This window comes from Epinephelus fuscoguttatus, linkage group LG1 (assembly GCF_011397635.1).
Source record: "Epinephelus fuscoguttatus linkage group LG1, E.fuscoguttatus.final_Chr_v1".
In the NCBI taxonomy this organism is placed as follows: Eukaryota; Metazoa; Chordata; class Actinopteri; order Perciformes; family Serranidae; genus Epinephelus; species Epinephelus fuscoguttatus.
The window spans coordinates 34,144,074-34,170,609 of NC_064752.1; the positions used below are offsets into that span (position 1 = coordinate 34,144,074).

Sequence of the window (26,536 nt, forward strand, 5' to 3'; positions counted from 1 at the left end):
AATAACTGAAGGTAATGTTCACAATACAAGAGACAGTGGATACAGACAGAAGCAACTTACAACACATCATCAAGTAGCTCCTGAAGCTCACTGAATATTACATATTGATGACACATGAGAGTAAAAGTACACAAAGGTGGCATTTTACTCTGCAAACACTACAGTTATTGCCCTGAAACTGACCTCTGATTTGCTTTTTCTACCCACTAGAATACTCCTCCACCCCGCCCAAACGTGATACTGGCAGCCACAACAATCTACAACAATGCAACATAAACAAATCATACAAAGCCGCAGTATGCTTCCTATTACCGCAGTAATGAGGTAACTCTTGCAGCTGTATTTTCATTACTACCCATGGCCACAATCATTTGTTACGCATTGTCTGTAGAAATGAGGTGACTGGGCGTCCCTCTCTAACTGAACTTGTGGAGATGAAGTAATGAATCACACTTTAGGGACAGAGTGCTGCATGTGTTTGCAGGAAGATGTGAAGGGCTGAGATGCTCTCTGTAGCAGGGAGAGGGAAAGAGAGTGAGCACTGTGGCAACATTTGATTCCAGTTGAGCATCAAAGCACTGGGTGGTACTTCACTGAAGGACAAGATCATTAAGACGGAGAGGGACGGAGAAACAGACAAAATAAAAACGGATGCCGCCATGAGTCAAAGCAAAGTTCTCCCCGTAGATGGGATATTAAAAGGCTTCTAGCTCATCCCTGGATGGATGCCCAGGACGACGGGTGCCAGCCAAGATAAGTTGTCTGGATAAAGTCCAGAAATGCTCAATCTATTACGCTAATTTATCTCCCTGTTCACTTGCAGTAACTCTCCCCCTTCACTTTTTAGCTTAATCAACTTGTACAATACATGGAATTGGTTTAATAAATCCCTGCAGAAGAGGTCAGTCAAGTCAATGGAATTCTAATGTTGCCTGTTTAATATGTATCAAGTACCGCAGTATAAATAAATGCATTATTAATTGAACATGAATAATTTATTAACAGCTTAAACAAGATCAGAAGAAACATACAAACTGTTGTCTTGTTGATGCTGTTTACTGTTGCACACACTGAGCGAATGTTTTTTTTCCCTTCCTTTTTTTATGAATGAGAATAAAAGATTGTACCATGTTGCTATGTTGGCAAGCCAACGTTAAACTGCGCTTTGCTCTGGTTCCCTCAGCAGACTGAGGAGCTTCTCCATCTTGGCTACTTCCACTTCTGGACCCTTAGGCAGCTCTTGACCCTTCTTGCCCTACACACACACGCACACACACACACAGAGAAGACACAGAGAGCAAATCAGAAATGACTTGACATAATGCTTACCAAGCACTTGGGAGGACCACAAACCCGACGGGCAGGCAGTTAACCAGAGGAGAACACAAAACAATCAGACAGAAATTGAAATGGATGTAAGGTCAATAGTAGCAGAGTGGTGATATTACTCCATTATATAATAATTTCTTTCCACCATGTTGTGAGATCGTCTTTGAAGTCATGGAGCTCTTGCCTGAAGGGCACCATTACAAAGGGCAAATTCAAAGAGATCTTCCAGTTTGTGGTGTGCTATTATTATTGACCTATTAAACACTCCTGTGTATAGAAAAGTGGAGCCACTTAAGAGCTACATAATATGGCTCCACATTTATTCTGTTTTGCTGCAGGAGTTTATTCTACCTCTGTTAACGGGCCTCTCGTTATCAGGGCTCATTTACTATTGTTAGAGGCTTTTCTCATACATACAGAAGCTTCACTTGATCTTAATCGAGGAATAACACACTGTTTTTTGGATTAAGTGAGGTGCAAAAGCCTAACTAATCCTAAAACTGCAAGAAAATAAGTGAGCACCGTCAGAAAAGTTTATGTAAACAGTGAATTGACTGCCCTGCTCTCACCATGACACCCAAAAAAACTGGCTCAAGAATGCTCCCTGCGTCCTTAAACCTTTGCCACAGCAGACATTGTGACTGACAGCAGGAAAGCACAGGTGTAACAGCTGCCTTCAAATGGGGTCGTGTTTACTGTGTTCACAAGAAGAGTTCATGTCAACATTCTTGTCCTCGAAAGTGGAAATTTTCTGAGAGCTCTGAGTTCACAAGTTGTGATGTGTTTTCTGACATTTACAGAAATGGCAGAGGCCATGGAAGTTAATTTTTTGGTGGACTGGAAGTTAATATAATGTAATTATAGTCACATAGTTTTCATTTGTGATTTCATTTGTCTGAGGAAAATGGTGATACTCTCAACAGCCTCATCTTGTTCCTCTGTTATTATCTCTGCATTTTCTTCACTTTGTTACCTGCTTGCTAGATTATTAGCCTCTTATTAGCTGTTGCCTAACAGCCATAGTCTCATGATTTACCACTTGAACTGCAAGCATATCGTGTACATGTCGTCTTCACATGTCAATGCCACGAGCTAACAAGTGTGTTTGAGGGCAGCATAGTAACATTAATGATGGCTTGTTACATTCAAGTGTCCCAGGAAGTCATGCTAGTGAGCTTGCGTGCACTGTCCCAGGACCCTGGAACTACAGCATCTGGATGTAATGGCCTGTGTCCACAAAGCGTTTTTTTTCTTCTCAGTACTAGGGCTTTTTCTTAAAGTTCTTCCCAATGAAGAGAGGACGTATTTAGCTGCATGTGGCCGCCAAGAGAAAAAGCGCTGCATCCATCTTCTGTTTTCAGAACACCTTGACTTTTTTGTGTGGCCGCTCCGAGACCTTAAAAATCTCTAAACTTTTCAGGAAGGCGCTGGTGATGCCACTGCCACTCCTTTATATAGGCTACTCTCTACTGTCACAGCAAAAATAGAAAGGGCCATTTTTGGGAGCAGATTGGCCGCCAAACGCTGAATGTTGCTCGTGAGTGTTAAGCTTTTATTACTGTACATTTGTTGTAGCCTGTGTTGTCAACCCTCTGTTAATGTAGCATTGCATTAGCTACCTAGCTAACGTTAATGTCAAGATACCAACACACAGTGCGTTATTTAAAAAGCCCTAGGATGAGGCGCTCCCCAGTGCCCTGCCACTGCTGCTTCACTGCTGAAGAAAAACACTATGTGGACACAGGCGCTAATGCAGTTATCATCAGTGTTATTAGATACACTTGTGCTTTTCTCATTACGCCATCCCATAATGTCTGCTATGAAATGCTGTGTCTATTCTAATAATTAATTGTGTGTAGAATGTTCACACAGGAAAAATGACAACATGAAGAATACAAATACCAATATGCATACTAAATATATTCCATGGACGCTATAAATCCTAGAGTACAATAAACGATGGGGATGGTGGTTGGTGTTATGGCTTTGATAACAAAATACACTTCTATCCTTGATTAAATTTCTGTCTGTGCACGTTTCGCTGGTAAATTAAATTTAATCACTGCAATCAAACTAACCAAAATAGCACACATGAAACATTAGTACATAATAGTTTGTTGTTTAATTGTGTAGTGGAAGTATGACATAGTGACAAAGCATGATCGACCCATCAACACAGTTGAACGAGCTGAATGAGGGCTGACTTTCGACATCCTCCTTTGAAGCTAGGAAAATTATATTTATATGATGGCGTAGCTGTTTTGAAGTTTGAAATGGATACATGAGGGGGCTGATCCAGACAGACAGCTGTGTTCCCTAAACGAATGAGCATCAAATTGCGATGTAACAATATCTCTGCCGTGATGAACGACTCAATAAGCTTCCTCCACAGTGGAGAGAAAGGCTGACCGCACACAAACCTGCACAACAAATTAATAAAACTCCCAAAGCAATCAAAATCACAAGAATTCATTATCTTTCAAGATGTCATACTGTGATATGATTTATCTGCTAAACTATTTTCCCTGGCTTGTTTTCTTGCTGCAGAGATAAAATCCCAGACTAATGCATACAGGTGGGAAGCCTTACCTGTGCTGTAAGGCCCAGAATGTCGTGTCTGCTCATTTTCTAGCACTCAACATTGATACAAATGTAAATGTTATGAAAGACATTATAATCTGGGAGACAATAGTGATAAATCACAAAATTTTGCATAATACTGCTTTTATATTGAAAGTGCCACTTGTGATTTTTGGGAACAAAGAATGAGGCCACTGAAAGGTGAACAGATGAGATGAACACATTCAGGCTGCACACAGCTGAACAGAACAGGGTGTCGTGTTGAAGACAGACAGACGCTGTTTGATGCCAGTAGTCATGTAAAGATGATGAACATTTATGTGTGTGAGTGTGTGTCTAAAGAACACTATTATGTGCACTTTCAGGTACTTAATATGCATTATGGGAATTGTGAAACACTATTAGACGAGATTCAACCTGAAATGTCAGCCTGCAAAAACGTAACAGTGGACTCTTGTCTCTCACCACCACAGACCCTCCACAATAACTCCACATTACCACATGCCTGTACATTTCTGTGTGTACAGCAGGCACGACTGACACAACAGTACCTCATTAATGACTGTAGGCCTCAGGCTTACAACTGGGAAATAACTACTTGATTCAGCACAACAGAGAGAACATTTTAGAGCATACTTTGGCAAGGTACATCCTAAATTTTTGACACTTAGAGTCAGAGTTCTAACACTTGACCTCTCACTTTGGAAGCTCAAAACGATTAATTAAAAGATATTTAAGGGGCACCACAAGACAACAGAGGTCAAGTGGACTGGTTTAGTGAGAGTAAAGGACTGCAGAAGTTGCCTTGTCAACCTAACTGAATGCCCTTCAACTAGGTGAGCACAACACACTTGTATTGTTACAGTTTGTGTTGCCAGGCCACTGTGCCAGTGTTTTGAGTATATTAATGGGTCACCATGCCTATTGTGCAAGTTTCTGTGGGCTGCTGTGCCAATTGTATAAGACATATTACTGATAATATTTGCTGTGGGTGTTTGTGCCTGATGCTTATTTGCCACACTGGGCTCCAAAATGCTCTGAGTGCTGTCAGTGGTGCTGAACTGTGCAATTATTTCCCAATTGTACACTTTAGGGCTACAGTCTGAGGTCGCTAATGAGGTAGCACTGGATGCGTGTGTATGTGCTGATTTGCTGTACCCATACAAAGTGTGAGTGGTTGAATGAGAAGTGTATATGTGTGTTACACCCAGGCCTGCGCGACGCCATGCATAACGCAAAATATGTTGTGAAAATAAATATTACACTAGTCATTGGAATTTCTTCTAGTTTACATGCACCATGTGAGCAACACAAAGGAAAACTGGAGAGGCTGCAGAGCTGACTCTAAATGGGCCCTGATTAAAGTGTTGTGACTCAGTGTGCCATTTGGTTTCCTCCTGTGTTTAGTAGGACCGCTGTGATTACTCCACAGCTCATTAAGCACTGTCATGAGTGGCAACAGAGCCTTCGGTGACTGGACTAAAGTGGGATTTTGTTTTACTGTATAGCTACAACTGGCTTCAAATTCAATATTTATTTTATCTCCCTTTTTTTAAAGATTATTTTACCCAGTATGTCTTGGTATTTATTGCCAGTATGAGGTACAGGGAATATGGAAAGAAGACAGACGGGGGTCTGTCTTGTAAAAAAAAGGATCCATGCCTGCCTCATCATGAGTACCCTTGATGGCAGTTGCAGTTATGTGAACGGCTTTTTAAGCCATTGGGCCGCCGATAATCATGTCGATTTTCAGTAAAATTTCCAATACGTGACAATTTGTGTTCAGCTTCTCCTTTGTGATCTCTCCTAACAAGCTTATTCAATTACAAGGAACACTCGACTTCTCTGTGGCTAATTGTTAACTGGCCTAAATGAGCAAGGGAGAGAGAAATACAGGCGATTAGTGATGCTGATAATGAGCAGCTGAGGAGGGGGGGAGAACGGTGGCCTTCACTCCATTATTACTTGGTGAAATTAACTTGAGGTCAGGACAAAGAGTGAATCATCTGATCTGCTTTCATTGATGTGGAGCAGAAGGGCAGAAATGCATTCACATTATTTACAGATGAGGTGATAAATAAGGTGAAAGAACACAATAGGCCATTCAAGTGTGATGGTAACAATGCAGAACAAACTTCTCCATAGTGCTTTAAGTGGCAGAAGATTTGGTACCTAATTTGTAATGTGGACAAGCTCCATTTGTATTTGCCAATAGCGCCTAATTATAAAGACAAAGTAGCAAGAGAATAAACATGGAATAATAGAGCTGCTGCATTTGGAAAGGCAAGTTTATTCTCTTACTGCTTATAAACAGACTTGAAATGGCGTAGCTTTGGAGTGAATTAGCTCAAACGATTGTAATATGATTTAAGCAACAGCCACAGTGTGGAAAACTGTACACACAATCATTTTAAAACCATTTCAAAAAATAATCTCCATTCATACTAGCATGCCTGAAAACGCATATTACATGACGTTAAACATATATTAACACATATATTAACACATATGGTCTGTGCTCTGTGGGTGGCTACATTGTTTTCCCTAGGATTATCAAGGTATGACCCACCCTACTCTCCCTCTGATTGGCTAGTACTAGGTGCCTTTGTTGGATGGGTTGCTGAGGTTCATGCATGCGGAGTCATACCGATTAGGGATAGGGTAAGAAAATCTGGGTAAGCCAATAGGAGGTAGAGTAAGGCAGAGGAGTGCAGATCATACCTTCGTCAATCTAGGTTGCTTAGTTACAGAAAATAACAAGGGGGGAGAACAGCAGTGGCAAAAAGTAAGATTGGAGATTTCTTTGCTTAGACGAACAATGAGATGGAACTGAAAGTAACACGAGCATAAGGTGGTAAAGGCAGCACAAAACAGACTGGGAAGTGTTACAAAGCAAATACAGTGACATCTTATCATGGTATTACCAAGAGTATTAGCTATTGCCGGTAAAATCCAGGGCAGTGCTATTGTGTTTTGGCTTGATGTGTTGTCACTGATAACACCCAATCAGGAAGAAAACATGGGTGTCATCATTTTCAGAAGTCTCCATTTCTGCCCTTCCAGACTAAACCACAAAACCCTAAGTTCTCAAACTAAAACATGGTCAGCAGCGTTTTCAAAAGTCTTCATTTTAGGGGTTCAAATACGCCAGAGCAGTGTTGATGCTAGGCGTAAACGTAGCAACAGTTGTGCATTTTGAAACAAAAGTGTATTTGTGTGGATGCAGCCTGAAAGTTTTTCTTTGGCAGCTCAATAAGATTCTTACCTTGGGTTTTTTACGGAGGTTAGGGGAGAGTTTGAGGCTGCTGACATAGCCTCGGTCGTCACCCACTATGATGATAGGATAGATGGGATTAAACTCAATGTGAGTCAGCCTGGTCTTCTTTTTGGCCACCACTGGCTGCTGGCAGATAGCCTCATATTTGTTGATGCTGAGGTCAAAGACATGAACCTGAAAAAGATGAGTAATCAAATAAAAAAATATGTTTTATATGATTTTTTTTTTCACAGTCAGACATTTAGGTTTAATAAATATTTGGTAAAACTGACCCATCTTACTGACATATTTAGGCTGGAGGATGTATGTGTGAAGATTTTGCCTCCACAGTAAGTAAGTAAAGGCTAAAGCTGTTGCTACAGACTGCCTTTTCATATCTTGTGTTTGTGTTGTCTTTTATGTGAGAGGGAGATTGGTGGAGCACAAGCCTCTGCTGGGATGCAGCCTGACCATCTGGTCAGAAGGGTGCTCCCAGCGTGCACTTCTGTCTGTATGTATGTATGCTTTTCTGTGCTGGCAACCCCAAAATAAAATCATGGGCACTGCTATCCAGAAGGAACCAGATCACAGAGAAGTGCATAAGTAATAAGTGCATTTAGACAATATGTCAGCAACAAGCGAGCCCACTGCAAAGCACAACCCACTCCTTTTACCAGAAAGATGACTGTGCCCGGGCTGCTAGGGTTCACACTGTCTATGTGTACCGGCACCACACAAAACATCGCAGTCATCACTTGCAACCAATCATCATATTCTATCAGGGTATGACTTTCTGTAACCTCCATCACCACAGCCATTATCCACAGTGTTTTTGCTCATTAGTCATGACTGATTGCAGTACACACTGACTATATTTGTAATTCACACAAGTACTTGGGGCAGAGATACATTTCACTGTTTTGACATAATTGCCTGTATGTTAGCAAACTTATATTGTATTACATATTGTTATCTCCACCAGGCATATGCTTGGATGGGATCATGGGTTGGGTCCTGTGTGTGTGTGCATGTGTGTATCTGTCTGTTCGCAGCTAACTCTAAAACCACTGGACCAATCAGCCTAATATTTTGTGCGCACATTTATGACTGCATGGTCAAGAACTTCTAGTGAAAAACCTGTTTTATTGACTGTTTTATACCGTCACTTACTGCTGACTCCTCACTACTCTCAACCAGCTAGTAGGGGTCGCAAGTTTACCAGTAATCGACTAGTCTAAAAACAAGCCTAACCATCTGTTGCTGGACACATTTTGGCCATATACATATACATAGAAAAGTTCGGTCTCATTTTGAACTGGATTCATCTTTGCTGTCATCTCAACTATAAGGGACCTGGGGACAATCGAGCTGTGCTGTACGCTGGCTGTCATGGCTGTGACCCAGCTTTGCTCCATCCGCTGCACGGTATCGCACCACACCAACAGTGTTTCAGAAATGGAGCATTTTACCTGCTCAGTTTTGTTGATTTGGTCATTTTTCCTTGATATTTACGCTTCTGCCCTACGTAAGTAAGTAGCCTTCATAGTTAATGGTTTCTTTTTTGGACCTTTTTTAACTGTTGTAGCCTACAAACTTAATACCATTAAAAGTCCAGTTATGAATGGATCAATCGATCAAATGGATCACAAACAGCAGATCACAGACTCATAGCTGCTTTGTCATTAACAATACATTCATCCTCAAAATTACATGGTATCTATATTTCATATACAGTGCCCATAGCAGGATAACTCAATCTGCTCTGTGCAATGTGCTGCAGCTCTGTCAAAAATAGATGTGTTGTGTATTTTTATTAGCTTCTGAAATGTGCTACAGCACATCTTTGGAGCAGAATTGTCTAGAATGGCTGCGATTAGTTCAGCCGGCTGCCTGGTGGAGACCTGCACTCTACTAAGAGCACTCTTCTAGTATTTTAATTGATTTTTTATTTTATCAAATCCTTTAAATTATGCAGACAATTTTCATCTGTTTGATGTTGTTGACGTATCAGATTTAAAAGTGCAGAATGATACAGATATAGCCACTGATATATGAGGCAGTCCACGTGCAAAAGGTTAAGAGAACCTGGACAGAGAGCAAATATGGATTTGGAGACTAATCACTGGAGGATAAGCCTGGTCCTCTCATTATTTCATCCTGACACTTTATATCCTCAACAGTCAGCTCAGATGGAGAGGCAAGGACAGAGAGAACGAAGAGATATTTGTTTGCACTGCACAACTCAGTGTCATTCTTGCACCTCAGCTTGCCAGGCAAGTCATTATCCTTATGAACACATGTACACACGCACGTACGCAGGCACACACACAAACACGTACGCCATTGTGTCTGACATTTTGCAGTGTGGCAGCAGCAGCAGGCCAGGATTTCATCAACAGAGAATACACGTCAAGGGGCGCACAGCTCAGGCTGAGTCACTCAAGCTCCACCAGACACTCGTCACAGAAAACGGAAAAATTGTACTGCAAAGAATCTGCTATCCTGGGGAACATTACGCCAATAAACATCACGCACCGTGACCGCTCTGGTGAATGTGGGATTTATGACAATATTCTGTCAATCTTCAAAATGTGATGGCAACCAAATGGTGAGTTTAGCATTGGCTTGGACTGAATGTATAACAGTTATTTAGTGGATGCAGTTAATTCTGCACAGCCCTGTCACTTTACAGATGACACTTACACTATCTTAAAATCTGACATTTGAGTAAATACTACTATGCCTATATATAATCACTAGCTCATGTCAGCAAAGTCTGAGCTATTTTTGCCCAAGCACATTCTTAAAATCAGACTGAATTGATAGTTCAGTTTTGAGTAGCATGATGAGGAAAAGTGGGGCAGGCACACTGACCTTGATCGACGCCAGTTTAATATTCTTGTCCTTCCTGTTGCTTAGAAAGGAGAGGATATTGTGCTTGTAAAATGTATGCCAACTGATGAGCTTTTAATGAGTTTTTTAATAGCTGCTGAAAACTGCTTTTGATCTAGTTTCAGGGAATAAATTACAATACAGGACTGAGATTTAATACGCTTTCTAGCAAAGTCATTTAATTAGATTTTCTTTCTGTAGAGGATGTTTACAATTAAACAAACTGTTGGTTTTATTCTGGGTTTAAAAATCAGCTGTGTGCATCATCACTGTTATTTATGTGCAACTTGTGTACTATGACAGGGACATTTGGTTATGGCTGTTAATTAGTTAACAAATCTGATGTTTCCTCTCTTTCAGATCTTATTAAGACTGATGTTTGGTTGTGAAATAATTTGCATAATTGTGGGTATTCTACAGTACGTTTTGTGTCTGTGGTGACTGAATCCTGGCATTGGAGAGGAAGACTGAACACACATACACACACTATCACATAAGGTGCCTCTCAAATTGCTCAGCTCTCATTTCCTCTTTGTCACTCTCACTCGACTTCACTTGGCACACTGGACAGGAAATGTGTCAGACACAACACTCTGGACTTTTATAGCATGGTGCAGACTGGTGCAAAGGCAAACAGATGGGGACAGCTTGCAGCCATACTAAGAAAATATGTGGAGATAAGCAACACGGAATCCGCTGAAATTACTTTTGGCTGGAATCAATAACCACTGGCAAGGCGGGAAGCTGCCTTTGTCACAAGAAACTGTGTTTGAACAAACTCAATTGCCTGAGGCGATTGTGCATTAATCTGGGGCTTAGCCTTATGAATATAGCACGGGTTTAGTCAGCTGAGTCTATAACTATATTACGAGGATAATGAGGTCGGTGGCAGGTGGTAGATGTTGCAGCTGTTTGTGATTTCACGTGTTCTGTCAGGTAAGTGTCAAGTTCATGTTATCTGTGGTACACAGCAGATGTGTGGCGGTGATAATCACAGCCTTCAGACAAAACATCCTATAAGCTCTCATGAAGGTGTGAGACTGGTTGTAATGTACAGTCAGCGTTTATCACCTGCAGCCATTCAGTATTAGTAATGTGTCTTTTGGTGTGCAGACGGTGCAAAATCAGCTCTCTTTAAATATGAATGTGACACAAATGAAATCAATGATGTGAGATTCTTAATAAATCTAAGAATAATTATGCACTGTGGCTTGAATCAGATTATTCTGAAGGCCAAAACAGGCAAAAAAACCCCAAACAAACCATGAACTGCTAAACTTCTAAGACAAGCTCTGGGCTGCAAAATGTTCAGATAGACACTTACTGTTCCATCTGTTGTGACAGCAGCGAATACAGTGGAGGAGTATGGAGACCACGCAACATCACCAACAGCTGCATTCAGATCGAAGGTGAACATGGGAGTGCTGAAAAACACACAAAGACATTCATGTTCAGACAGGAAATCTGTAACTTTTCATTATCCTGCATGAAAGGATGTGTGCCTTTGAAATCCAGTGTCAACCAAATTAAACAAAAACTGGTACTTATCATCTTGAATTGGTGTTTTCAGCAGTCAGAAAGAAATCATGAGACTTTCTGCTCACAAATGTAAACTGTACACTTTATTTCTGCGGTCAAGGCAATGGCACATCCGTGATTTCTTCTAACACGTTTCCAGTGGTGCAAAACCCTCTTCAGACTGTCATCCACGGTAATCAGTCACAATCTGTCCAGACACTGATGCCTCAGCAGAGCCTGGCAGAGAACACGTGTGGAGATGAAACAGAAGGGTCCTGCACACTGTTTCCTTACCTTATTAACTTGTGAAACACCACTGGAACCAGGGGGAAGAAATGAAATATAAAAAGAAACAAGGCACATACAAGCCCTCTTCAAATACTGAGGAGTGTGTGTGACAGTGAGAGAGAGAGAGACAGTGTAAGCAAAACTTACAATTTCAATAGGGTGCAACTTTGGTAACACAGAAGGACAGAGTTTGGTGCATACATGAAAGCAATTTGCACCAGCAGTCTGTCAGTAATTTGTGTTTGATTTACTAAGGCAGAAACTAATTACACATCCAACACCTGAGATGGCCTTCTAGGCACATTCTGCAAGTGAAGCAGGTCTCAAAAGGCCCTATTCAGTGGTGGAATATGTCTGCCATCAGCAAGCTCAGAAAAATAAATCAAAATATAGCAATGTTGAAATGTGCTATGAGGAATGCATTCAAAATAGTGCTTTGGCAGCTCAGTGAATGTCATAGACGGCCACACACACACAGCCTCAAATCTGTATCCCATCTTTGGTTGAAGTGGACATATTGTGTTTATTTCTGACATTCATTTATATGTTATTTATTCTTTTGGGGCAATTTTCTTATAGCGCCGCTGAAATACTTTTCTGAGGTGTATTTATATTCCAACTGCTGTCACTGACATTTCTACAGAACACCATTCCTTAAAAGTATACTATGCAGTATGTTCCTGAGGAACAATGTATGGACTCATAAAAAAGTATTCCCTCTCAATCATCACTTATGACCCACTAGAGGCGTGTGGTGATGTCTCTGCAGAGACTACTCTCCTTTTCTTCTTATTTTGCTGCGGTGGGGAGTTTTATGGGGCTGCAACCTCTGGGCAGGGGCATGTAGCCCCCGGCCAATAACAGCACACAAGTGACATCTGGCATTTATAAAAATGTAACAACCGGATAGCAGCAGCACAAAACTAAGAGGAAGCTATAAAAGTCATGGACACAACACAGAGGAAACGCAAATATAGCGAAGCAAAATAACCAAGCGGACAAAGCTCATTCCAAAGCTAGAGCGAATCTGGGGTTGGCTTTCACTTTTACTTCTGCTGGCGAGCTCTGAAGGAGCGGATGGGGATTAAAAGCGACACAGAGTTGGCTGTATTTCTGTTGGACAGTTTAGTTAGCTTGCTAAAGTATTGGCTTTTCCATTACAACAAATGTAACACTCTGACAATAGTAGCTTACAGTGTTTGTACAAGCAGTGTAAGGAGGAGGTGCCAAGCTTGAATGTTGGGTTTACAAACAATACACAACTTTTTGCATGATATCCCTTTAAACACAGTATACACACGAATAGTATTTTCTATGCAAAACCAATGATCAAAAATTGTATGAACCTTAGTGAACAAACCAGAATGCACAATCAACCACACTTAATACTCATCCCATTATTTGTCCCAGCCTCCATTATTGATTTTGTGCAAGAAACGCCTCAGATGACAAACTGTGCTTCTGTGCTGCTCTGCCTGTTTGATATATAACATGCACTCTGGTAGGTGTAGAAAATGTCTGATATTAGGCGCAAAAGGCTCATAAATCTGTCCCGGAGTATTTCAAGAGAAGGCTTTTTACAGGAAAATGACACTGCACAAACTGTAAACCCAAGAGTCAGAGCTGCTGGGATTCATAAATGATGTCCTAGTTTATCTCCAGGCTGAGGTGAGTTTATCAAGCCAACCTTTTGTCTAATTAAGAGACTTAAAGGAAATCTCTATTACTACTTTGGGTCATTTAGGAATGCCATATGACAGTTTTACATTATATATTTACCTCAACCACCAAACAAAAGTAGCACTTTTCACTGTTAAGCTTTGACACACGTCTGAACAGTGTGGTAAAGTTTGTGAAAAGTTGTTTGATCCAGTCAGACCCTCTCCTGGAAACAATATGTCCTGTAGCGATGGGAAGTTATGGATCATTCTTGAAAACCCCGTCTCTCATAATGGGAGGATGATTACTATCATTATTCAGTCAAACTGCGTGTGCTGACACGAAGTGGGAGGCACTGTGGGTTAGTCCGATAAGCAAGGAAAATTATGCTGTGCCCATAATGAGTATAAAAAGGTAATAAAGACAAATATACTGTAATATTATGGAAGGATTACAGGAATGATGATTATCTCATCCTTTCTTCACTGAACATTTCAACACAGCACATTAATAATGTTGCTAACCATGAAAATATAAATACAGCTTAAAATTGCAGTTGTGTTCTGCAACTAACCGCAGCATTTCATTCCCATGAGAGATAAATGACAAATTTATCTTCCATCTCCTTCCAGTCAGGTACTTTTACTTGAATTATGCTGAAACTGAAACATAAATTATATATTCATGAACAGTCTATTAAAATGAATAAAATCTGAAATTACTGGGAAATCCTGAAATTAACAATAGCTAATTGACTAATTTTTCCCCAATGTAATTCTTTCACATTTCTTCTCCTTTTGCTCCCAATTTGACACGACCAATTCCTCATGCACTGTAGCTTTTGTCACTGCTTAACTCCCACTGTTGGCTTACGGACTACACAGCCAGCCATGTGTCAAGTACAACACATACGGAGACAGGAGCTCCTTCTCTCACCCAACACTGAAGAGTTTCACAGAGAGTCTGTGACACTGAGTATTTCTTTTCCCTGGAGGTGTCACCCTCCTCTTCAAATGTATCCTTGCCAACCAGTAGGAGTCACTAATGCAGCGACAAGTACATGTCCCTCAACAGCTTCCCACCAGCCAATACTGCAAGTTGACATTGATGGGCCACCCAGTTAAGTGTCAAAGATATAACCCTAATCACTTCAATGGTGGGCAAGTGCTGTTACTCAATATTACCAGGACCACGCCATGCCACGCTCATGCTCAATGCTCAATATTATTAGGGGTGTAACGATACATCGTTCCACATCGATACATCGATTCATTGATTAACAATCCAATTATATCGATGCAAAATGAAAGCATCGATCCATATCGTCATCTTAAAGATACACATTTATTTTGAAATTCACATAGCACGTCTGTGTCACCATTTCTGGGCAAGCGCGCTTCTGCTCAAACAACAAACAGAGCTCAGAAATAAAATGGTCAAATCATATTCTAGTTGTTTTTGTGAGTTGATGAAAATGATTGTGTTAGATGGACATATGTTATCGCGTCATATCGATCGCAGCCTCCTGATTCGAATGGGATCAAAATCGTATCGTGACAGACTTTGTGATATCGGCAAACATTGTATCGTCATCCTAACAATATAATATCGTATCATGATGAAGCTGGTGATTTACACCCCTACAAATTATACCAACATGTCCTGCAAAATGTTTGTCACTGACACTGTGTTTGTATTTCTTGATATATGAAATGAAACCACAGAACTTAAAAACTACACAGGAATGGAAATGATATAATTAAACTTCTACTAAAAACTAGATAAAACATATACAAAATAGTAGGGCTGCCCCCTAATGGTCCACCAAACGTTAGACGACCAGAAAGGTCATTAGTTGGCAAGCTTTCATTGGTCGCTAAGTCGCAGACGGCATGTGTACAGCCCCTGATTTCCAGAGCTGGTTCCTGTGGTTATTCCACAGGCTAGTTAACAACATGTCTGGCAGGAAATCCAAAGTGTGGGATCATTCTGAGAAGGTGAAGGACGAATCCAAGGTGATATATAAGAAAATCTTCATTCGTCGACTACAAACATGATGTATCATCTGAAACATGGAAGTAGCTACATGCCCATTAGCCACTTAGCACAATCATTACTGCTTAACAGGCGGCTCGCTCAGTGTGTGACGTGCACTTGTAGATAAAATATAGGCCTATATTAATGAAGGTTCATTAGTAAGGTTTTGTATTTCTCTGTAATGTAGCACAGTGTTAACAATGTTACTGATACTATTCTTTCTCACACCTTGAACCAAAACCATTGTGTTGCCCCACCCAAAATATGTACTTTAATAATTAAATTAATATTGTAAACATGAAGGCGACTAGTTGACTAATGGCCCTATATGACGACTTAGTCAGGGGCAGCCCTACAAAATAGAATAATTCTTATATCTGTGATACAGTATACCATGTGCAGAGAGATGTCACATCTACAGAAGCTGTAAGTATTCAGTCTTTCTCTTTATCAGTCGTCTTACTTGATGGTATGGTCCCAGATCTTGACAGTCCAGTCTGAACTGCAGGAGATGAAAACCTTTGGGTGGAAGTGGTTCCACTTTACTGCATCCACTGCCATGCTGTGGGCACTGTAGGTCTCCAGGAACTGGCTTGAGTATGTCTTTGAGCACTAGTGAATAGAGGCAAAGTCTTGATTTGGATAAAAGGTGATGGTGTGAAGACAAAGTTTTTCCTAATATTGTACTATTTAACATAGTTTTCAGTGACTGAAGCCCTTGACTATCTGCTGGTGGCACCTGCTACTATAACCACTGTATTGGAGGATTGTTGAAATGTCTAAGTGGAATGGTGAGCTTTTACCATGCTATATATCAAAGGGCAATACAGATACAGCAATTGTTTGTGTATTTCTAGGCTTTTCTACTTGTTTCCTCAAGTTGCTACCTAAAATACTAAGTGATAACTCAACAGTCTAGTATTAAATTTAATCTATGTTGCCGTGGTAACACCAGTCCTGCTCAGCTTAATCAAATCTTGACTGTAATCCCAACTGTTACTGTGGTTGTGTTTATATAGTATAATTGGTAAAAATGTTGTGCCAAAATCGGAGAAAAACGAGGTCTAACTAGACATCACTCTCCCTCCACAGTGCCACAGAACAATTGTCACAATTGTCTTCATGAGTAGTAAACACATAAAACATGAAAAATGATACGGACAACCCTTGAGTTGAATTTGTGAACTAATTTTGTTTTCTAAGGTAATTTTCCACTGACAGCTGAAGGAAAAGTCTTGCTGAATCATTGATTGAAGTGAGGTCAGGGGTCTAATCTACTTGACAGTTTTAACCCAAAGAGAGTAATTTAATCCTCCGTGGCTCAATATTAAATTGCCCTATACATTTTCACAGTTTGTTTGCAACTGACAGACTAGGGTTAGCAAAAGCACCAAAACAGCAACAGAGTTAGATTGCAGGGATAAATAAACTGGACAGGCCAGGATGAAACTGCTAGACAGCTCGTGGGGACAGCTGTTGCACTTCCAAACGCTGACAGTTTGATTGTTGACCTGCAGCTAGGTGAAAGATTCTTTATCCGTCCTCCCCTGGGGGTTTTTGTGCCACTGAACCTTGAGGTGACAGACAGAACATATTTCATCACACATACTGGGTGTGTGTCTGCGCATATGTCTACAGAAAGGGTGAGGTAAGTTTAATGATTTCACAGGAGTGGAGCCGAGGTGTGTGTGTCCCTATACACACAACATACACCTCACCATAATCATGCTGCATGGCATAAAGATGCCAAAATGCAATCAAAAATGATTAAAAAGTGTCTGATTACAGTTAAGTCCAAAGGTTAAGATAATCAAGCATTTTAGTTTCCTAAGGGATTCACGATGATTCTTGTCTGACAGGAGAAGAGACAGTGATTGTGTTTTTACTGACAACATAACAAAACAAGTGAACAGAACTAATGAATCTTGTACTAATTACTGTTTGTACAACGGTGCACCACATTAAACATGGTTATTTTATCTTTTTAAATGAAGTAATTCATGTGCTACATTTACAGCAGTCAGGAATTAACCTTAAAGGAGCTTCATTCAGAGCATATTTATGAATTCAGAGCCTGATTCAGAGGTTGTCTTGACATTGTTCCCAACATGGATGTGGAGGCTAGCACTTAATGATGCTAACAGCACACAATGCTAAAAACAGCAACAGTGCTGACAGAGCTAATGGTGTTGAGTGGTGGGTGGGTGATTGGGATGCAACATGCTATCCTGATATCAGCGGTAACCATTGTACGAGTGACGCGCAGAGCAACAGTGATTAGCTAGACAGCAGGACACACATACACACACAGGGACTCACAACAGAGAAGCTCAGGTTACAACACAAACAGAGGGTCACTTTATTTTCTGGTCAGGATGTCATTATTCCACTGTATCTTTACATAGCAAATAGTGGTTTGCCACTATATTAGTCTTTAACTCTTAATGTCCCACTGCTGAACACTGTATTCTTTTTATGATCATGTGAGATAGTCATCCTTCAAGCACTGAGTGTAGTTTTTATAAACATCAGCCAATTTCAATGATGTATACATTAGTCAGTGAGCTGTTTTAACAATTTTGTATTATTAAATCAATAGAATGAGGGCACGCTAACTGCAAATGAATGAGACTTTTATGAGTGTCTTTCTGCCGACGGTAACAAGAACACGAGGAAGGAAAGCATAGAGTGAGTGGGAGGCCAGCCAGAAACTACCAACTGTCTGATGTGGACAGAGAGAGCCTCTGCTTAAGGAGACTCATTAAATGCTTAATGTCAAGCCTGAGGGGCTCCCAACGGGCCACATGGACACACACAAGTGCACGTGCATGGACAACTGCACACACACAATTAATGGATGCTTTCTAGGCTGTGCCCCCTCTGGAGTGCAAGCACAGCACGATATCAGTAAGTGCACCACAAGCAAAATGAGCTTCATTTTTTTAGGGGCAGATAGTGGGAGACAGTGTGAAGCCCCAAGATGATCCTAATGTCATTTAGGGGTGGTGCAGAAGCAAAACACATTTGAGGGATAAGGCTTTGCTGCACAACATCAGCAGATTTTTTAATGAATTATCAGAAGTATCAACCAACTAACTTTGTACAGTGCCTTGTGACCAAAACTGGCAAAAGAGTGTGATTTTGGCAGTATATTAAATACTGAAATAATGTTATTTTCTTTGAAAAGACAGGTCAAGGGACATAACTCAGGAAAAGTTTTTTTTTAGGGTTGCTAACTAGTTGCTGTTCACATGAAGTTGTCATTAAGCCAGTCAGGCCGTCAATGATACTTTTGCCCAAGTAGATACAATATAGATACTGTATAATGCCAAGTCAATCCGCAAAGTATCTGCTCTTTGCTTGGTGAGAGGATTTTAAAGCAGCTAAAGGCACAGTAAGTCAGGGCTAGAGATGACTGTTGTTTGTCTAAGGACCCAGTACTGTATATTTATTAGTGACCCTGTTTAACTAGTTTCCTCACCCTTAAACTGGTCCTCAGGATACAAGGTTACTGGGTGGGGGGATTTGAGCAGGTAAGATGGGTGGCAGTGGTCGGTAGGTATGGGCCATAGTGGTCATGGTCATGGGGTGAGCAGACTCTCCCAGGGGCGTAACAACACCCTGTGCAGGGACTAGTAATAGGTCCATAAGAATGTTGGCCCAAATTCTGGCATATTTTACTTTGTATTGGTAACTGGCAAAATGTTAAAAATTCCAGACATGTTTTGTCTGTCTTTGGTCTAGCTCCTTTGTCTCCTTGTGGTCATTCATATGCACTCTGGGTGGCAACACTCTTGTAATGCATAATTGATAAACTGACATCAAGTATTTCTGTTTATTTGACACTGACTCTGTTTTAAAGCAACTTTTATGTGACTGTCAACCAGAATAAACTAAAACATTAAACCATAATCAACATACCCATTGGGGAATATTACCAAGTAACTATAATAATGACTCTAAAGATTCAATTAGAGGGAATAAGGGGGCCGCCTGTTGAAGTGAGACACCTGTGCTCAATTGACTGAAAAATTGATTAATTTAATGCACATTATCAGCTAAAATAGTGCATTTTCAAAATAAACACACTGTGTAAACAGGTCATAGCATGGACTTGCAGCATACCTGTCTCAATATGGGATTATCTCAAGCAAGTTACAAGTCTCTACTATATATTCATAGCTAGGTGTGTTCAACAATCAGTCTGACATAATGGTATTCCTACAGTGAATGAAAACAATTCAGTATGAATGGTTCTTTAAAGTATGTAAATTAAGTAAATAATTTAGTGCCATATAAATTTACATATTTTAAAAAACAACTTTATAATTTAATAGGGTTATGTTTTCATCAGTTCTGCACCTATTGTACTGTAATGTATTACTATAGTTGATTGTCCCGTAATGTGTGCTACTGTGTATTATAGATTTGTCTATCATCGTCATTACTGCAGCCAGTGTAAAGTACATTACTGTTACTGTATCTCAAGTTATGCTGTTATTCCCTAAGCCCCCTTATTGATATAAATGATGTCACATCAACGAGATGTTTAATGTAATTTCAGAAGTGACCTTTGTCATCCAGCCAATAACATATTAAGTTAAAATCCTAGATACATACCTTGTGTATTTTCCCCTCCTCGGTGCCAACTAGAAAGAGAAAGTCGATCTGTTTGTGGAAGTCAAACGATGTACCGCAGGCTGTGGACAAGAGGAATCAAGCACTCAAATCAGACATGCACTGTTACAGAAACCGGCCTAATGCACCAGGCATTAAAAATCTGATCTGATATCAGGTAGTATTTAAAGTTCATGAGTAACAGCAGTTCAAAAACGGTTTTGTAATTGTGTACATTCTTTTATACTTGCACAAGATAACATAACGAGTAATGGAGATCTCACCAGTGCCAAGCTGCTGTGCACCTTCTGGCCCCTCAGAGATGGCTCCATTTAGTGACAGTCTGATAATGTCTGTAAAGACCAGCTCATTCTGCAAGCACACAAACACACTGTGATGCCGTGATAAATATACTGTGTACACATGCAAATTATGAACACGTGCTTCTGAAAACAAACAATTGCAAATGTGAACAAACACACTGGCACACTTATCCAGAGTGCACACAAAAACATGTAATAAACATCTCATAATTATCTTTATATTTGAATATTAGTGAGATAACACGAGAGAAGAGAGGTAAATATCTCTAAAAACACCACGTAGGTGTTCAAGTTACAGAGAGAATATCTGTAAATGAATAAAACTGCTTGGCTAACCTTGACGAGTGTCCAGGACACAACTCGGCCATCAGATGATACAGAATAGAAATTGTGATTATTGTCCATGTCATCCTTCTGCCAGCGCACCTGAATAAAAAAATGATCGAAAACTGAAGAAAACGTCTGGTTGTTATATGAGTGAAAAAGTTTATGTGCATGATCGTAATATTATTTGACAAAGATGACACCTTTATGTGACATTTCCTTTATTCTCCAGCACATTAAATTCTCCGTTAGGTTAGAGTATTATAGCTCAGCATTGCTGCTTGCTCAGTGTCAGAGTTTATTACTCCACTTTCACTCCTAACTAACTGGTTTGGGATTGCTCTCAAAGGCAAAACTTTCAAGTAAACACACAAATGGAGTCAAAGTAAAAGTTCAAGGGTGGAATGACTGCAACTAAATAGACATCCTGAACTCCCATCACCTCCACCTCGTCCCCTCCTCTCACCTGCCAGACGGGGTCCGTGTGCTTGCCGGTTTTAGCTGTACTTTTATATACAGGCTCCAGTCCCTCCTCCTTCAAGTTGTAGACAGCCACACAGCCATCATAGAAGCCTACCGCTACCAGGTAGGAATGCTGCTCATGGATGTCGAGGCACATGACGCCAGAATCGGTGGGGTAGATGTACTCTGGGAAGGCAGAGTTCTTCAACGAGTAGTAGACAAGCATGCCACGCCCCTGCTTACTGAAGTCGTCTGGCCAGGAGAGGGATGGAGGGGAAGTGATGGAAGGTCACAAAAAGGTCACGCCAAATATCAAATACTCACTTATGAATCCTCATTTTGATCCTGTGTACTTACATGATCCCATTCCCACAGCAAACAGGTCCTGATATTTCTTATTCCTGTTCAACACAGATGCATCAATCAGTCATCCCTTCTCGAATAGCAGAAGCGATACACAATGAAATACAAACACTGATATTTGAGGACAGTGACATGATCTTTAACACACTAGAGTGCCACTAGTGTGGCAGCTGCAGCTATATATTTCACCCCAGAATAATAATCATCATCATCACAAGGGACTGTTAGTTAGTTAGTTGATGAGCAAACCGACCAGCAGAGGGCAGTGACAGACAGTCGTTTGGCTTTGTCATATTGAAACTTCCACAAAGGGAGGAGGGTGCCCTCCTGGTCCCTGAACTCATCAGAAGCATCCTCAAAATATTTGAAATCTAAAAGGGCATGAAATGGGGGCAGGGAGAAGAGAGGAATGGAGAGGAGAGTGTTAGGCAAATGGAGAATCTAATGAGATTACAGTTTATTATTATGTCCCTTAACATATTAGTAGAACATACCTTGTGCTATGTCATCAAAAGTATTCTGATTGACCATTCGTTCAAAGATCTTGGACGCCTTTCCCACTTTGGTGATGTCATCATTCTGTGACAGAAACATGGCAAAATTTTGGATGGCAACACTGCAAAAACATACGTTAAACACTGCTACTCTACCTTATTAAATGATCCTAGAACAGGCATGTCACAAAGTGTGGCCCAGGGGCCAACTGTGGCACACAAACCCACGGCTTGTTGTTCAAAATATACTACGTGAGCCACAACACAATACTGGTTAATCAAGTAACATCATCTCATGATGGCGGGACTATCATACACTTTGCAGCCATGCACCATGTAGAAACTAAGCAGACGAAACTAATGAGTTTTCATAAACAGATAGTTAACTAGCAATCGAATGGTTACCTAACAGCAGACATTTCCTGCTAGGTAATAGACATGGCCACAGCAAAGAAGCGTAAAGTCAACAGTGAGGGCCGCTACTTTCAGGAGCAATGGAAAGTTGAATCCTCTTTTGCTGGCCCCAATTAAAAAAAAAATAGACACCCCTGTCCTAGACCAATATGAGAACATTAGTATGATGGCAGAGTGTTATCATGAGACCTGGGTAGTTATTGTTAGCATTGATGATGGGATACTATGATCTGAAAGCCATTAACAATGTATTGTAAGGCAATGTAGGTACGGTATGTATGGGAACAACATGTATATCAGATATAAATGACTATGTATGAAGGGGGAGGGAGAGGGGATGACATGCATCAAAGGATAGTGGGCTGGAATCGGACATGCTGCCCGCTGCACCAAGGACAGTGTCTTTGCACTACAGAGCTACTTGGGGCCCCTGATACATGTTAAGTTTAAGCAGCAAAGTTGGTGAGTGCTCCACTTACCTGGGTCTCCATCAGCATCATCTTCTTCTTGCTTTTGTCATTCTCTTTCTTTGACACCACAGCTTTCTGCTTCTCCTTATTTTTTTCTTGTTTCTGCAGCTCCTCCACATACGCATCATAGATTTCCCACTGCAAAGAGAATTGAGGTATTACAGTCAGCCCATGTGAGCACATACTGTATATTCACTTATGCTCAGCGGGATGAAAACAAGCCTGGCCCAAACATCTCTTTTAAACAAGTCAGGGGATCCAGTACTTGATTAGCAGTGGCAGAGAAGACGCTGCGTGGAGGAGGTTCGGTCTGGCAGCTTCTTTCCTACAGGAAAATAAAAATGACTCCAGTGAAACTCTTGAGGCACTAGGCTATGAATATTTTATTATACACACACATCAATATTATGTTTTTCACACTCTCCAATATTTAAACTTTCCCTTTTTAAATGTTAGAATACATATCAACTACTATGTAAAAAATGTTTGTTTAAATAAGACATCAGATGCTCCTTCTCCTTCCTACCCTCAGTGGATTATTGAGGGTCTGGGAGGCCCTTTCACTGAAGTTGAACTGGTTTGTAGCTTTTGGCTCCTTCCTGTCAGTTTTGGAGACAACACTGTCTGGTCTGTCCTCTTCTCCAGCTTCCTCCACTTCCCCTCCATCCTCTACAGGTGTTGCCTGTGGACAACCAACAGAGAAAAGTGTTGCTCAAGTTACTCGCTTGACTTATTGACCTTGTGAAAAAAAAAAAAAAACAGATCCAAAGCATTGTTCAAAATGGAATATGCTGTCCAACACAAACCAGTGCTCTGATTTTAGTTCAACAAAACATATTTTTACCGGGGTTTCTGGTTTTTCCTCATTAGGCTCTGCTCCAGTATCAACAGTTGTAGTCTCTGGACACATTAGAAATATTAAATCAGAATTTGACTGTGTTAAATGAACACATCACTCATTTTACATATAAACTCTGAGCAGCTCTTCAATTTTATGGCACATGTTGAAAGTGACACCTTGTGGTGCTTAGTACACACTACACCAGAGAGGAAAACAAACTACATGCTACAAAAACACACTATGCAACAATGTGAGCTGTTTTCATCGAAGAGAATAGTTTATTAGCCTTGAATTTCTAACCAAGTGTTACTGAGAACTGTAAACACAGAGGATTATTGCAGCCTGTTTCAGTAACTACCCTCAGAGAGACCCTCTTTGGCCCTCAGTCTACGAGCCTCATCAGAGTCTTGATGCAGGAGGCTGCCCTCCAACACAAAGTGAACGGCCATCTGATCCACAACACTTGTAGGCTTGTAGGAACGTTCCTGGAAAACATAATAAGCAATTATGTGAGGAACAGCGAGCAGAGAAACCTGTTAGTTTTGTATAATTGCGGTTACGCAAGAAGAAAATCTATGGTAATGAACTACTTGCATAGCAAAGGAACATTGATTGGGAATAGCTGTCTTTTAAGTGTGCCTAGCTGAGAGGGAAGCAAGAACGTCTGCCTTTCTAATGAAATAATCCTCAGGATGAGGTGGCTTCAGTCTTGCAGTGATGCATCTACAGTGAGTGATATAAGCAATAAGCCCCCATATAACTTGGTTACCTTGAAGCTGTAGCGGACAATATTTTGAGGGGCGTGTGGGTTGTTTGCAGTCAGGATCCTTGTTATTTCCTCTTTCAGCTCCTGGTGAAATCATTACAGATACAGCAGAGTGTATAACAGCACAGGTTACACATGTGTGACTAATTTGGCGAAGGTATTTACTACAAAAATAATGACCAAACGATGTTGATGAACTATTCTAGATGGGGGAGGGGGGGGGGGGAGAATTAAGCAATAGCAGCAAGGTCTTCGCCAATTCCCCCAACACAAGCAATGTGGCTGTCTACAACTTGAGCAATGAAGGTCTCTTACAGCCTCAGTGAGCTCCAGTTGATCTGGAGGTTTAATAAGTGCTTTCCCATGAGACCACTCCTCCCATCCATCAGCCGTATCCACACCCTCTTCCTCATCCTGTAACAGTACATACAACACAGATTTATGTCGTGGTTAAACATAAAATTACATCAAGATGTAATAGCACGTGTTTGTCATAGTTTTTCCTACTACAGGCTTTCAGAAAAAAATCATTATCTGAAACTTTGTGACACGCTTGTGTGTTGGAAGTGCACCCACCTTTTTCTTACTTAAAGCTTTAGTTGACTTGGCACCAGGTAAAGTTACCTTCTGAACAGTGGAGCCCTGTGTGGAAACGAATACAAATTAGAGGTAACATTACCTTAATAACTAACACATAAAATAAACAGCTTACTTAAAACAACAGCCTTCTTAACATTAACTGTACTGCTTTTACTCTATTCAGTTGCTGTGACGTAGCATTATCACTTTGCTAGCTAGTTAGCTAACGTTAGCATTAGGTTTGTTAACGTTATCGCTAGCTTAACGAAAACATTCAACATTACCTTTCTCATAGAAACTGTGCTGGGCAGTGGCATTGCGAAAAAAAATCCGGCTTTGTCAGCTTTGTCAAACGATACAAAGTAAAAAAAAGAAACCTTAAATAAGTTAGCTGAAAACTCTTAAACTCTCTTTCTACAAAGGACCTCGTGCAGCTACCTGCTGCTGTATACAGGTTGCCATGACGACCAGCCGTCTCGGCCAGCCATTAGACAGGGCAAAGATCCTAATGGAGTCAAGATAGTTCCCATCAGACTGAGAGCACACGTCGGGCCTTCGAGATACATGTCTGTTTTTCTAAGTTGTGATATATAGGCTAAGCACCGACATTTTAATTGTAGCCTACTAGGCAACATTACTGAAAACGACACATAATAATAATAATAATAATAATAATAATAATAATAATAATAGTGATAAACGTTATTTATACAGCACTTTTCAAACACAGTTACGATTGCTTTACAATAACAACAGAACACATAAAACATATAGAGAATGAAATGACCTAAGAGACAAACACTAGGCACGTAGTAAAAACTGGGTTAGATGAATTAAAATGTCCTATAACATAAGTAAAAATTCTAAAAGGCAGTTCTAAAAAAGTATTTTTTAAGTGATTAGTAAGATGAGACAAGAGTTTGCAGCTCTGATGTCCACAGGAAGGTCACTCCATAATCTAAGGGCTCTGACTGCGAAGGCTCTGTCATCTTTTTGAATAAATCTGGACCTGGGAAGAACAAGGAGCCTCACATCTGAGGATCTCAGGGTGCGAGAGGGGACATAGGGCGATAAAAGGTCAGATAAGTAGGCTAACTTAGAGCAAGGCCTCTTAGGGCTTTGTAAGTGATCAATAATATCTCAAAATCAATTTGAAAAGCAACAGGTAGCCAGAGTAAGGAAGCCAGGATCGATGGCAGCAGAATTTTGGATGGGCTGAAGGCAGAAAAGTAATTTTTTATCTGATGCCAGAGAGCAGGGAATTACAGTAGTCTAATCGAGTAGTTATGAAGGCATGGATAACAGTTTCCAGATTTATGGTGGA

The 26,536-nt window shown here is 40.5% G+C and overlaps 1 protein-coding gene across 1 annotated transcript; it reads right to left on the bottom strand.

Moving 5' to 3' along the window:
- Positions 1-373: 373 nt before the first annotated feature.
- Positions 374-25,666, bottom strand: dnai1.2 (dynein, axonemal, intermediate chain 1, paralog 2). The gene is made up of 20 exons (XM_049572580.1): positions 25,497-25,666; positions 25,210-25,275; positions 24,949-25,047; positions 24,637-24,717; positions 24,226-24,352; positions 23,871-23,926; positions 23,553-23,708; positions 23,292-23,351; positions 23,036-23,164; positions 22,143-22,227; positions 21,902-22,019; positions 21,643-21,686; positions 21,290-21,537; positions 20,836-20,925; positions 20,461-20,548; positions 20,180-20,259; positions 16,023-16,171; positions 11,382-11,481; positions 7,175-7,360; positions 374-1,255 (listed from the first exon to the last, which is right to left on the bottom strand). The coding sequence occupies exons 1-20, from the start codon at positions 25,527-25,529 to the stop codon at positions 1,154-1,156; spliced, it is 2,097 nt and encodes a 698-aa protein (XP_049428537.1). The 5' UTR covers positions 25,530-25,666; the 3' UTR covers positions 374-1,153.
- Between the last annotated feature and the right edge of the window lie 870 nt (positions 25,667-26,536).

What these genes read in the sequence shown, in the direction of transcription:
- dnai1.2 (XM_049572580.1), bottom strand. Translation starts at nt 25,529, where the DNA reads ATGCCACTGCCCAGCACAGTTTCTATGAGAAAG. An exon ending in TGATGCTGATGGAGACCCAG is followed by an intron (nt 22,228 to 23,035) that starts GTAAGTGGAGCA and finishes TTTCTGTCACAG; the next exon opens with AATGATGACATCACCAAAGT. An exon ending in AGGAGGGGAAAATACACAAG is followed by an intron (nt 16,172 to 20,179) that starts GTATGTATCTAG and finishes TCTATTCACTAG; the next exon opens with TGCTCAAAGACATACTCAAG.